Genomic DNA, 14,215 nt, shown 5'->3' with positions numbered 1-14,215 from the left:
TCAATGGGTAGGTGCAAGACCACTACACACCTCCCTCCCTCCCTCCCTCCCTCCCTCCCTCGCTCTCTCTCTCTCTCTCTCTCTCTCTCTCTCTCTCTCTCTCTCTCTCTCTCTCTCTCTCTCTCTCTCTCTCTCTCTCTCTCTCTCTCTCTCTCACAACTAACCCACTGTCCTTCATTCATTCATTCATTCATTCATTCATTCATTCATTCATTCATTCATTCATTCATTACAGGGGACAATATTTCAAAATCTTAGGTAACCGGAAGTTGCGTAACCGACACGCGAACAGAACAACGGTTCTTGTGAAATATTGTGCCCTGCATTACATCATCAAGGCAGGTAAATAAAGGGAACTGTCTTGGCTTTTTGTCTCTTCTGAGCAGAGGAAAGTCTTTTAGTGCAGTAATGTTATTAACAGTTGCTGAAGAGTTTAGGATGTTCAGAAATGCATTTCAAGTTATTCTTAATTTAATTAAAGCTTAAATTACTGAGTCAAATTAAAAACTTCACAATCTAAAATTTGAATAAAGTCGATAGTGTTGAATAAATATTGTAATGGCAATGTCGACACTCCATTTGAAGCCCATCACAGCCCACGTGACCCGATCCATAGCACATGCACAGCACCATTAAGGCAAAAGTGGTTTTGCACATGCCACTGGTCACGTGACTATAATAGCACACGTGTTTCCATCATTACTTGCTGACACAACAAAAAAACACAGCTACAGCAACCAGTAATGAAATTTTCAGACGCCGGGTGTCTGCGCAAACGATCCGAAATCGGCTGTGAACTGCTCACCTCCATGCACAGCGCCCATATGTTGGAACCATTTTGACCCAATTTCATTGACATCAACTGTGGGCACAACACCACTTGTAATGAACTCAGAGGGAATGGAATACAGTCGTGTTTAGTGATGAATCCAGATTCACACTGCGATTCGCCGATGGCAGGCAGGGTGTTTGGAGATGACATGGTGAACGTCATGCTCAGTGTTGTGTCAGTGAAGTTGACAGATTCGGAGGTGGAAGTGTAATGGTTTGGGGTGCTTTCTGTGGAAATGGCCGTTCTCAGCTTCTTGTTATCCATGTCAACCTCAATGCTGCTGCATACTGTGACTAGGTCATGGCCCAGCAGGGCTCACCCTGTACATTGCCAAATTAGCCATTTGCTAATTTTTACACACAGTGGCTACAACATTTAGTCTTTGGCTAATAAAATATTCCTTAATTTAAGCACATTTTAATAATTTTCAAGGAGATACTATACTATATTTGAAAGTTGGCTAAACCAAAATTTGTTCCAATGTGAGCCCTAGCCCAGGAACTTGTGCCCTTCTTCATGGCAGCTCATGGTCCAGGCCTAACCTAGGAACTTGTGCCCTTCTTCATGGCAGCTCATGGTCCAGGCCTGATCTTTCAGCATGACAACGCCAGACCCCACACGGCCAACTTGACATGGGATTACCTAAGGAATGCGGACATCAATGTCATGGATTGGCCTTCAAGGTTGCCCGACCTGAATCCCATCGAGCATGTATGGGATGTGGTGGGAAGACGCCTGTGCACTCTAAGCAACCCTCCACAGACTTTGCAGGAACTTGGTGCCTCATTAGTGGAACAATGACACCGTATCCCTAATGCAGTCTTTACACGCATCAGGCAGTCAATGAGGAGGCATTGCCTTGCAGTTGTGGGAACACATGGAGGACATACACGCTACTGAACCTGTGATTTCATCAGACGACACTGCTTGTGAATTACCATTTTGACTGTTTGTGGTTTTGACGAATGCTGTGGGTGCATTGAACAGATTATTGACTCAACATTTATTCCTACTCTTTCTTTGGACGTCATACAATAAAAAAATTACCTTATTTAACACGTTCTTCTGTCATATTTGCTAATTATCCAAGTTGAAACGGTTGTGAAGTTTTTAATTTGACTCGGTATATTTCAGTGGTTTTGAGATGAAATATTTTGAAGTCAGCATGTTTGTACTTAATTTGGACATATGTATTTTTTGCACAACAAATATCGGCTTGACTTCAGTGCAATCTAAAGCCCTGACTGTCCAGTAGTAATAATAGGATATTAAACGAGCTTCCATTTCATATCATGTAAACTTATGTCCTGAGTGAAATAATTTTCAATTGTCACAAGCTTTAGCGATTGACAGGAAAATTATTTCACGAGGGACACAAACATGATATGAAATGGTAGTGAGTTTAATATCCTATTTATTATCCATAATCGATCTTAATTTATATAACTCAACTCGTTTGGTTGACATTTCTGTAATGTTGTAGAGTGCCAATCGATGTCATCACCGCGTGACGTCGAAGTGTTACGTCCCACTTGGCGTTCTAGTGGAACATATCACTTTGATCAGCGCTAGCTCTGGCACTCGCCAAATTCGCCAATTGCGAATTTTGAAAGCAGTTGGCGAATTTTATTTTTGTTTGGCGAAATAATTACATGTAATAATTGACATTTTTTATAAGTTTAATAGACAATTTGGCAAATTAGCCCTGAGTTAGATATGCATCAAGATATTTTGAACCATATTAATAATAATGATGTTTCTTACCACTTGAAGATTCCTCTTCACCTCCACACGCTCCCTCCATCTCCTCCCCCTCCCCCTCCTCGTCATCACCTGATGAATCTGAATCCACCCACACCTGTAACTTCTTGTCTTCGTGGATGATGACATTCCACTCTTCAAGCTTCTGCAGATCCAGAGAGTAGAAATCGGCCAGCGTCACCTGTTTATCGCCCTCCTCGTACAGCCCCCCATAGAGAAACAGCACCCCGTTCTTCACCACAAGCACGGTGTTCATGCGTGGTGACGGTCGGAATATCTCCACATCCATGTCCAATTCCGACATGCCATCCCCATCGGCAGACACTCCCTGCGGTCCGACGGTCACTTTAAATATCCCGTCATCATATGTAGTGTCCACGGAGTCCGGTTCATCCTGTGTGTCCACTTCTAAACTTAACTGTTGTAAGTTGTCTTCTGCAGAGTGAACGTGTTCGTCATCACATTCCACAGATTCCGCCATTGCCTCGCCGTCTTCATCTTTCACCTTCCGTCTCCTTTTCTTTCTCTCACTTTCTTCCTTCTTTCCTCTGTAATAAAACATATTGTCAGTGCAATAAATATTACAAAGTCTGTATTTAAAAAAAAAAAAAAAAAAACATTTGGTGAAAGAAAGAAATGTTTTATTTAACAATGCACTCAACACATTTTATTTACGGTTATAGGCCGTCAGACATATGGTTAAGGACCACACAGATATTGAGAGAGGAAACCTGCTGTCGCCACTTCATGGGCTACTCTTTTTGATTAGCAGCAAGGGATCTTTTATATGCACCATCCCACAGACAGGGTAGTACATACCACATCCTTTGATATACCAGTTGTGGTGCACTGGCTGGAATGTGAAATAGCCCAATGGGCCCACCGACGGGGATCGATCCCACACCGGCCGCGCATCGAGCGAGCATATTTGGTGAAGACTAATTTTAAATCAGCAGTATTTAAAGAAGTGTATTAACATACATAATTAAATTATGGATTAATTCATGTATTATATTGAAACATATAGTTGTTTATTTATCACTAAATGTTTTTAAATTAACATTTAGATTTATCGGAATCACAGAATGAGCTAAATGCATTTTTGAGTTACAACAGACCACAAAAAGTTTCCTTTAACGACACCACCACTAGAGCACATTGATTTATTTATCATCGGTTAATGGATATCAAACACTTGGTAATTTGACATATAGTCTTAGAGAGGAAACCCGCTACTTTTTTCCATTAGTAGCAAGGGATCTTTTATATGCACCGGCCTACAGACAGGATAGCACATACCACGGCCTTTGAAATACCAGTCATAGTGCACTGGCTGGAACGAGAAATAGCCCAATGAGCCCACCGACAGGGATCGATCTTAGACCGACTGCGCATCAAGCAAGCGCTTTACTACTGGGCTGCATCCATCTCCTTACAGTATACAAAATCAGAATCAATAAATTATTGGCTGTTGTGCAGGGATAATAATTTAATACTCTTGGGATCCACAAATACACATGACTGTAGACCAAACTAATGTACCTGATATTGATGTTATGAATTAAATCCACAAATACACATGACTGTAGACCAAACTAATGTACCTGATATTGATGTTATGAATTAAATCCACAAATACACATGACTGTAGACCAAATGTACCTGATACTGATGTTATGAATTAAATCCACAAATACACATGACTGTAGACCAAATGTACCTGATACTGATGTTATGAATTAAATCCACAAATACACATGACTGTAGACCAAATGTACCTGATACTGATGTTATGAATTAAATCCACAAATACACATGACTGTAGACCAAATGTACCTGATACTGATGTTATGAATTAAATCCACAAATACACATGACTGTAGACCAAATGTACCTGATACTGATGTTATGAATTAAATCCACAAATACACATGACTGTAGACCAAATGTACCTGATACTGATGTTATGAATTAAATCCACAAATACACATGACTGTAGACCAAACTAATGTACCTGATATTGATGTTATGAATTAAATCCACAAATACACATGACTGTAGACCAAATGTACCTGATACTGATGTTATGAATTAAATCCACAAATACACATGACTGTAGACCAAATGTACCTGATACTGATGTTATGAATTAAATCCACAAATACACATGACTGTAGACCAAATGTACCTGATACTGATGTTATGCCACCGACACTTGTCCAACTCAAGCAGCAAAAGAGAGTTGAAGAATGTCCCTTCCAGTTCCTCTTCATTCTCATTCTGAAACAGTCACAGCAACTATAGTCCATCCCACAGGGAACACCTTTTTCCATACTATGGAAATGACTACAAGTTATTTATTTCTGAGCCGATTTTTTGTAACTTGCAAACAAAAACAGTATTGTTTTGTTCTTTCCGAAACATTTTTACCTTTTTTCTTAAGTCAAACCATATTTCTGATTTTTTTTTACCTTTTTCCTTACGTCAAATCAAACTGAAATTATTAACAAAAATTTTTTTTGTAGGAGGATAGGACGGACTATCAATAATAATCTACAGCTTACATTCACAGGCAGCTCTTTGATAGTCCAGCGAACATCCAACATTAGCTATTATTATTTTTAATCAGTTAGAACATTGAAACTAAAACTGTCTACATGAGTTAGCATTCAGTCAATGAATCTTTGCATAAAATAGTAATTTTTCCACATTTGAAATAGAAAATACACTGCTCAGTTGTCTGAAAACTGGTTAAAGGAAAATAATTTCCTCAGGGAGTTAAGTTATTTCTGTGTATTCTGACCTCATCATGGACTCCTCCGAACAAAATGGCTCGGTTACCAGGGGCAACTGTCAGAGAGAGGCCACAGCGAGCAGACGGACAACTTCCTGTTTGTTTTACTGCTTGCCACCGCCATTTTGTTGGAGAAGGATCATCTTTTGTGCGTCCTGTTGCAAATAGAAAGAAAAAAATGTTTTATTTAACGATGCACTCAACACATTTTAGTTACGGTTATATGGCGTCAAACGTATGATTAAGGACTACACAGATATTGAGAGAGGAAACCCACTGTCGCCACTTCATGGGCTACTCTTTTTGATTAGCAGCAAGGGATCTTTAATATTCACCATCCCACAGACAGAGTAGTACATACCACGGCCTTTGAGGTACCAGTTGTCGTGCACTGGCTGGAACAAGAAATAGCCCAATGGGCCCACTGATTAAAACTACATACCCAAACACACTAAAACAGCACCAAACTATCAACACAATTTATTACAGACATTTTAAAGGGACTGTCCTGAGTTTGATTCCAATGTAGGATGTTTCCAACTGACAGACCTTTTTGATGACAAAAAAACACATCAGTATATTTTATTGTTTATATCAATATCTGTACAAACAAGATGTATCCCAAACTGGATTTTACGTACCTCCCAATAAATAAGTAAAATGAAAACTGACTGCTTCAAATATTAGCACACGGCCGCAACTACTGTTACACATGTTCATTGGATATACAGACACTGCTATTCTAAACAAGAAAATGCTTTACAATGGCTGCAAACTGAGGACAGTATTACAGATGCTTGTAGCAATAAGAAATACTCCTGAGAATGTTGCCTGAAATATACCCTCTGAAATGAGTTACCTCCTTTAACTGCCAACATGGCCACTGAAAAGTGTGAGTGCTGAAAGATTAGCTATGCAGGTTGCAGAGAAGTAAATTGACCAATGAGCGTCGTGTTGCCCACGAAGATAGTGCTTTTAAAATACACCCCCTATTTGAATAAAATAATTTATGAGTTTGAAAATAGGTAAGAAATTGGATCTTTGACAGGAATTGCACCTACATTTATGGTGCACAGTTGTGTTGAATGAGATCTCACTTTCCATGAGTGATTTGTACATACCGAGTATGAATACATGGTCGGGGTGGAGAGACTTCCTAGCAGCCGTGAAATGGCAAAATGGGGGGTGCCTCCAAAAATAAGAGATTATTTCCAGATTTAGGTTGACATCACCCAGTTCAGACATACTTGCTGCACAAAACAAGGACTGGCCATCATCACTACATGTGTGATTCACCTGGGAAAATTATCTTTTTCTATTTTTTTAAATTTATGTTAATATAGTGGACAGTGTGTTATGATTTACTTCTCTGCTACCTGAAGACACTCTTGACACATACCACTGGAATTCACACCACACTGGTTACCAAGGTAATAATAACAATGTATTTGTATATTTCATAATTTTAATGGAGCCAGAAATTGGCTGCTTTAATTTTTATAAGTTGTTACATAATCACTGATGTAATATGACCACCACAACAACAACAAGAAATGTTAAGGTTGAGGTCAACTCACACTGGGTATTGACTATGAAAAATCGTATATTGGCCAAGACTGAAAAGATGCCAAATATGGGATGTGTAATTTGGACAGGCTGCCAAAAATGGGACAAAAGAAAGGATTATAACAAATATGGAGTTATTCATGCAAAAATACCTGGTCGTCCAAAACACCAAACTTTTAAAGTACACCGACTCCAGTATATGCTCCACCACAATCACTTTGACATACCTCGTAGCATGGATGTATCGCATTTATGTCACCACTCCTTCTGTGTTAACATTGAACACTTGAGCCTCGAACCACATTATGTTAACAACAACCGTCAACACTGTCTAAACATTGTCCCGAAACACTGCATCGGCCATCCAGGTTATAGAGACTGTTTTTCTTCTTCTTGGGGACAGGTACGTATGATCTGTTAGACATGGTGGTACAACTTCGGAGTCAAGTACATTCTTCTTGTAGGTTGTTCTTGCAGTACTGTTGTGTTTGTCGTCATATTGCTGGTATCGAACCTTGCGGAGATAATTTCTTCGGGATCTGTACCGAGTAGTTTTTTTTCCTAGTAGCATGATACCGGTCTTCACGTTCCCGAGCTTTCAGTTCTGCGAGGGCGTGTATTCTTCCAGTCAGTGGGGCTCCCACTAGTTGACATCTTGTAACAGTAGACTTTAGAATTCCTTTGTTGAGCATGTGGGCTGCACTGTGTATTCTTGCTTCAAAGTTGCGATAGAATGTCACTTGTTTTGGATTTGTTCTAGTATAAGCCCGGTTGACACTTTCTACTTTTTGAGTGTTTGTATTGAGTTTTGTTTTAAGAAGTGCAGTTTTGCAGAGTCGAAGTTCTAGGCATTTTCTTAACAATTCTTTATCGCCTTCTTTCATTTTCAGAACTGAATCTGCAGGTAAATAGGCAGGTTTCCATGCCTTGATCCGCCTGCCCGAACACACAAATGAATGCCTTTGACACAGTGTTGAACAGTTGCCACTCACACAGGCCACGATGGAATCGATGGTGTACGTCATTTTTTCTAACTATTTTAGTGATATCTCCTGCAAGTTGACGGTGGGCGATGTCAAGTTCGAGGTGACAACGTTGCTTGATGTCGATGGCAAAACGTCGCTGTACTTTCTGTCGGTCTGATTTATTTTTCCCCGGAAACATGGTTAAGCTAAATGAAACTTTTTCAATCGCCTTTTGCTGACTTTTAGAAAAATGTCTAGTGTCACGTAAATTTTCAATGGAACCTGTCTGCGCCCGGGTAGCACCGTCAGTAGCATGTGAATCGCCATCAGTCGTGAAATAACCAATATTGAGTTTGTCTTCGTCCACTTGAAATTCTTTCACGCATTTTTCTGCATATAAGCCCTCATTGCCGATGGAATCTGTTGTCTTCAAATTGGCTGTACATTTTCCACCGTGATCTGGACATGTAATTTTCTCTCCCTTAGATCTGAGGATTTCGGCTTTTTTGCAAAGTTTGTTTGCAGTGTATATCCCAATAATTTCCTTTTTAGGTGTTTCGTTCTCAGCAATGGTGTAGACCGCTTGAGTTGCAGGCTGGAGGGGTGTGCTCGAGTTCCCACCGAAAAGTCTGTTGTTGTAACGGCAGTCTCCCTCAACACTTATCTTGTGATCACTGGTAAAACCTTTTAGTTTGTTTAGTCGAACCAAATTAGACCGTCTTTCTTTCATATCCTGTCTGTTTATGTACACTGTTTTGGATCCAACATAATTGGCTGAATTCTGCATTCCACGCTTGCTTCCAACAGGGATACCAGCTGCGGATAAGGAATCGCGAAATCCTGTAATTCCAACTGATGTATTCATAAGGCCAACATGTATCCCAATATTAGGCTGAGCAGCTTTCTGACCTCGTGCAGTGGGTAAAGTGACTTCTTCGTACAATTTGTGCTTCTTCGATCTAAAATGACATAGCTCACATTTTAAACCTAGGCGCCAACACATACCCCATTGTTGATAGGACTGTTCGTCATACTTCAGATCACCATCACATGTTGGGAAGTTATTTCTATGTTCTCGATAAGATTCATTGAATAGATTGAGCACTCTACCACAATGAAGAAGTTTATAGCCATCTAAGTCTTGATTGTTTTGTTTCAGGAAATCTTCCAAGGCATCGGGAACAGCTGGGTGAGGCCGAAGTAACCGCATATTGCCAGTCGTCCCCTGTGAATCGGTGACCACATATGAAGATGCACCTCGACTCGTTGACGGCTTAGCCACTGCATCAAAGTCTTCCCTGGACAGCCTGGTACAGGTAGGTGATTTGGTGGCATTTGGGAGCAATGTACTTTCTTTTTGGTGATGGAATTTGTGACCAATTACATATACATTTTTTCTGTTAGGGGGTCTACCCAAAACTTTTTTTTTTTTGGCAGGGGGTTTCCCCATAATAATTTCTCAATGTCAGTATATAAATTTAATTTTCTGTAGTCTGCCCCAGTGTGACAAAAACATGTTCTCACTTTTCAAAATTATCTGACTGACAAATAATCCTGCCTCTGGGAAAACATTTGCCAGGTCCACAGAATACCCCCCACTGAATACTTTGTCCTGGTATGTAGTAACAACACACTGAAACAACATGCTGTTGTGTCATGGTGGACATATGGCTGCTAGTGGTTACCCAATATGCCAAAGATACTCCAAATAGAGCAACAGTTTTGTGATAATCACTGAAGTAATTAGAAAATGTTTCCCACATTCCACAATTTTCAACTTTAAAATCAAATGTAAAAATTGAGGGACAGGTGAGGTGGCCTGAAAATACCCCCCTGTATACAGTATGATATTACCAGGTTTAGCAATCAGTCAGACTTGGCCTAAAATAGAAAACTTTATTTAAACAAAACAATTCCAGTGTATCACACTAATAATTTTTTCCCCATTTTTTACAGGCCAAATCAGACCAACACAGTGACACTCCTCAAAGAGTTATCCCCCCTTGACCAGCCGTCAACATATAACCAAGTGACTTTCGTGAAGTGCCAAATGTTAGTATTCATGTTGGAGCAATAAAATTTATAAACCGAAAAATATTTTTTGTTCAGACAGTGGTATATTCTAAACAATTTTTTTTATTTGATATCTAACTGTAGTTTCCAAAATGACTGTTAATCAGAAAAATATTACAATGGCTGCAAATTCAGAACAGTCTGTTTACCTGACGAAGTGTCATTATTGAAAGGAAAGTTTTAAAGTTTGTTTAGTTTAACGACACCACTAGAGCACATTGATGTATTAATCATCGGCTATTGAATGTCAAACATTTGGTAATTTTGACAGAGTCTTAGAGAAAACCCGCCAAATTTTTCCATTAGTAGCAAGGGATCTTTTATATGCACCATCCCACAGACAGGATAGCACATACCACAGCTTTTGATATACAAGTCGTGGTGCACTGGCTAAGACAAGAAATAACCCAATGGGCCCACCGACGGAGATCAATCCCAGACGGACTGTGCATCAAGTGAGCACTTGACTATGGGGTTACGTCTCTCCTCTTGAAAAGGAAAAATGTGTTCCCCAACAAGTACTTCATATGCTCTGACCTTCTGGGACAAGGATAAACATATCTGTGTGAGTTTTGCCCTTGTCAGTTTCTTTCTTGAGCCGCTCTTTGCTGTAGCCGCCATAAACCATCACTCTGGGCTGATCCTGCATGGCGGCCATCACGTGACCTGAACGAGGCAGTGGGGGGGTTCCCGACACATCGAGTTTGGTCCACGTGTACGACTCCACATTGAAGGCGTACACATCATTGTAGTACTTATAGTCTCTGAAATAACAACAGTTACGATACATTTCATAATCTCTGAAATAACAACAGTTACAACATTTCATAATCTCTGAAATAACAACAGTTACGACATGTCATAATGTCTGAAATAACAACAGTTACAACATTTCATAATCTCTGAAATAACCAGTTAAGACATCTCATGTGTGAAATAACCAGTTACAACATTTCATAATGTCTGAAATAACAAGTTACAACATCTCATATCTGAAATAACCAGTTACGACATCTCATGTCTGAAATAACCAGTTACAACATGTCATAATGTCTGAAATAACCAGTTACAACATGTCATAATGTCTGAAATAACCAGTTACAACATGTCATAATGTCTGAAATAACCAGTTACAACATGTCATAATGTCTGAAATAACAACAGTTACAACATGTCATAATGTCTGAAATAATACAACAGTTAATAAACAGTTACATACATGTCTAAAATAACAACAGTTACAACATTACAATATTTCATAATGTCTGAAATAACCAGTTACGACATCTCATGTCTGAAATAACCAGTTACAACATGTCATAATGTCTTAAATAACCAGTTACAACATGTCATAATGTCTGAAATAACCAGTTACAACATGTCATAATGTCTGAAATAATCAGTTACAACATGTCATAATGTCTGAAATAATCAGTTACAACATGTCATGATGTCTGAAATAACCAGTTACAACATGGCATAATGTCTGAAATAACCAGTTACAACATGTCATAATGTCTGAAATAATCAGTTACAACATGTCATAATGTCTGAAATAACCAGTTACAACATGTCATAATGTCTGAAATAATCAGTTACAACATGTCATAATGTCTGAAATAACCAGTTACATTTCATAATGTCTGAAATAACCAGTTACGACATCTCATGTCTGAAATAACCAGTTACAACATGTCATAATGTCTGAAATAACCAGTTACAACATGTCATAATGTCTGAAATAACCAGTTACAACATGTCATAATGTCTGAAATAACCAGTTACAACATGTCATAATGTCTGAAATAACCAGTTACAACATCTCATAATGTCTGAAATAACCAGTTACAAAATGTCATAATGTCTGAAATAACAACAGTTACGACATCTCATAATGTCTGAAATAACAAGTTACGACATCTCATGTCTGAAATAACAACTGCAATGCCCAATGCATAATTGTCATAGTTGGAGGGGGCCAGTGTCTGCCTGCCCATCCTCTCCACTTCCAACACCTATCCAGTGGCTATAATTATAAACTGTACAAATAATGTAGTTCAAAATTAACACAAATCACTTTCTTTTGACCTTTCAATTTGCTCCAGGGCCCTTCTAGAGTCTAGACTAATCTCAAATGATGTCACATGCATACAGTTTGTATGGCATTGTCATGACGATAAACTATTAAAGTCTGTTTTTAAGTAGCTTGTAAGATACACATACCTGATGTTGTCATGGAAACCACCAAAGATGATGAGTTGTTTCTTTACTGCCACCATGCGATGTCCACTTCTAGATGTGGGGCCTCCCGGTGCACTACGTAATAAAGAGAAATCGTGATTTACATCAAACCCAACACCAGTCACATGTATGTTAATAAATAAAACAGCCGGACAACCAGTGAAGATTGAGAGACAACCACCATCAGAGATGAGATACCCACTGAAAAATAAAAGCTGAACCAATTTTTAAAATGCTGAAAATGCTATACCATACCATACCTGAACTGGTTTGGATAGAGAATAATACACGAGTGGCCATTAAGATATCATTTATCTCACAACGAGTTGTTTTAAAATGTATCTAACAAGTGAAAGAGTATGATGCGCTTTTAAACAACAAGTTGTGAGATTAATGGTATCTAACGGACATGAATCAATTATTCTGTTTCTTACATATCCTAAAAAACAACAACAGGTTTTAAGCAAAATGTTACATCTTTTTCGACTAAACATTATTTACAGCCATTGCACTTGTAGCTGACTTTCGCATCACAGACAGGATTACCAGGTTAACTATACGTCACAGTGTAAATGAGTTATCCTTATCAGACGTTGTGATCTATTACCTTACAAAAGTGGATTGTTTCTAATTAATAATAAATTAAATAGGCAAAGAAGTTTTGATCGGATTGGTATGTCTTCGAAGATGTCTATTAAACCTGTGTTTTCTGATTTGTATAGCAAAGATAAGTACCAGTCATATATTAAAATCTTGCATGGACGCTACCATCCTCGTAAAAAAACAAACATTCTGGTATTATTAAACAGATCTTCTATCAGCTACATAAGGTAAATAGTGGCAATCAATATACAAAATTATTTTATGTGCGCTGTTTGTTAAGTGTAACGTGCGTTATTTTTCACCTCGCCAGATTGAAATCACGCGCGCTGTACGAGCGCGATCACACCTGCACACCTTAAAAGGCAAGGTCTGATGAAGGACTCTTCATGTGTCACTAATTTTGGCCAATGGCACTCCAAAATTTATATAAAACTTTACAGTAAGTCACACATTGACATTTGTTTGTAATAGCTCTTCAGTTGTAGATTTTCATTTACTAGACTTACATTTTGCAGCGAATGTGACACAGTTACATCTCAAAGGTGTGATTACAATATCTACATGTAGATGTAATAATACTGTTATTTAGTTGAGTACTCGCTTGAAGTGCTTGCGTCACAGGATTGAACCACCTCAGTGGATCGATTCAACTGACTGGGGTTTTTTCTTGTTCCAACCAGTGCACCACAGCTGGTCAAAGGCCGTGGTATTTGCTTTCCTGTCTGTGGGAAAGTGCATATAAAAAATCCCGTTCTGCGTTAGGAAAAATGTAGCGGGTTTCCTCTGATGACTATGAGTCAGAACTACCAAAACGTTTGACATCCAATATCCGATGATTAATTAATCAATGTGCTCCAGTGGTGTTGTTAAATAAAACAAACAAATAATACTGTAACAGTTACAGTCAGGTTCAAATTTTATGCCTTTTATGGGTGTTTCTAAAGTGGTGTAAATGACATATTTTTAATCTGTAAAAGTAAACATATTTTGCATGATAGTAATTAAATATTGTTTAAACCAAACAAGTACCTTGTACATAATATTAAAAGTATTTACTGCACTGGAATTATTATCTAACAAACCTACTTGATTTTTTCCCATCTCTTTTCCTTCAAGTGAAGCACCCAGAGATCCTTATAATGGTAGAACTGAAGCTGGGAATGGCTTGAAAATTCTCCACCAAAGATCCACAGCTGACCGCCACACTGGTGTAAAGCAACAGCCTGGAATACATATAATGTGAGATCTAGGCCACAACCAATTGTTTAAAATTAACTCCTGAGACAAACAGGCATAAGCATCAGTATTAAAATTTGGAGAAAACAGAGACGGAAAAAAGAAGGAAGTTACAGTCACGTGACCGGAACTAGAGGGAGTATG

At 38.6% G+C, this 14,215-nt stretch overlaps 1 protein-coding gene and 1 long non-coding RNA gene across 3 annotated transcripts in view; one reads left to right on the top strand and one right to left on the bottom strand.

The window, feature by feature from the left end:
- LOC121388346 (kelch domain-containing protein 4-like) overlaps nucleotides 1–14,215 on the bottom strand; it is a 32,662-nt gene that overhangs the window by 2,435 nt on the left and 16,012 nt on the right. The window contains exons 5-10 of the mRNA XM_041519643.1: nucleotides 13,922–14,058; nucleotides 12,215–12,307; nucleotides 10,529–10,755; nucleotides 5,397–5,542; nucleotides 4,782–4,873; nucleotides 2,597–3,141 (exon numbers count right to left, since the gene is read on the bottom strand). Coding sequence (XP_041375577.1) covers nucleotides 2,597–3,141; nucleotides 4,782–4,873; nucleotides 5,397–5,542; nucleotides 10,529–10,755; nucleotides 12,215–12,307; nucleotides 13,922–14,058 — 1,240 coding nt within the window. The remainder of the gene's footprint in view (nucleotides 1–2,596; nucleotides 3,142–4,781; nucleotides 4,874–5,396; nucleotides 5,543–10,528; nucleotides 10,756–12,214; nucleotides 12,308–13,921; nucleotides 14,059–14,215) is intronic.
- On the top strand, nucleotides 6,606–10,013 carry LOC121388347. 2 transcript variants are annotated; one of them, XR_005959971.1, is made up of 5 exons: nucleotides 6,606–6,817; nucleotides 7,844–7,969; nucleotides 8,471–8,595; nucleotides 9,078–9,234; nucleotides 9,875–10,013. It is a non-coding gene; the product is annotated as an uncharacterized LOC121388347 (long non-coding RNA). The 2 variants fall into 2 exon arrangements; XR_005959972.1 differs by lacking the exon at nucleotides 6,606–6,817 and adding an exon at nucleotides 7,456–7,747.

This window comes from Gigantopelta aegis, chromosome 14 (assembly GCF_016097555.1).
Source record: "Gigantopelta aegis isolate Gae_Host chromosome 14, Gae_host_genome, whole genome shotgun sequence".
NCBI classification, from domain to species: domain Eukaryota; kingdom Metazoa; phylum Mollusca; class Gastropoda; order Neomphalida; family Peltospiridae; genus Gigantopelta; species Gigantopelta aegis.
Note: the sequence above shows the minus strand (reverse complement) of the source record. Positions and strands in the feature narration are given on the sequence as shown.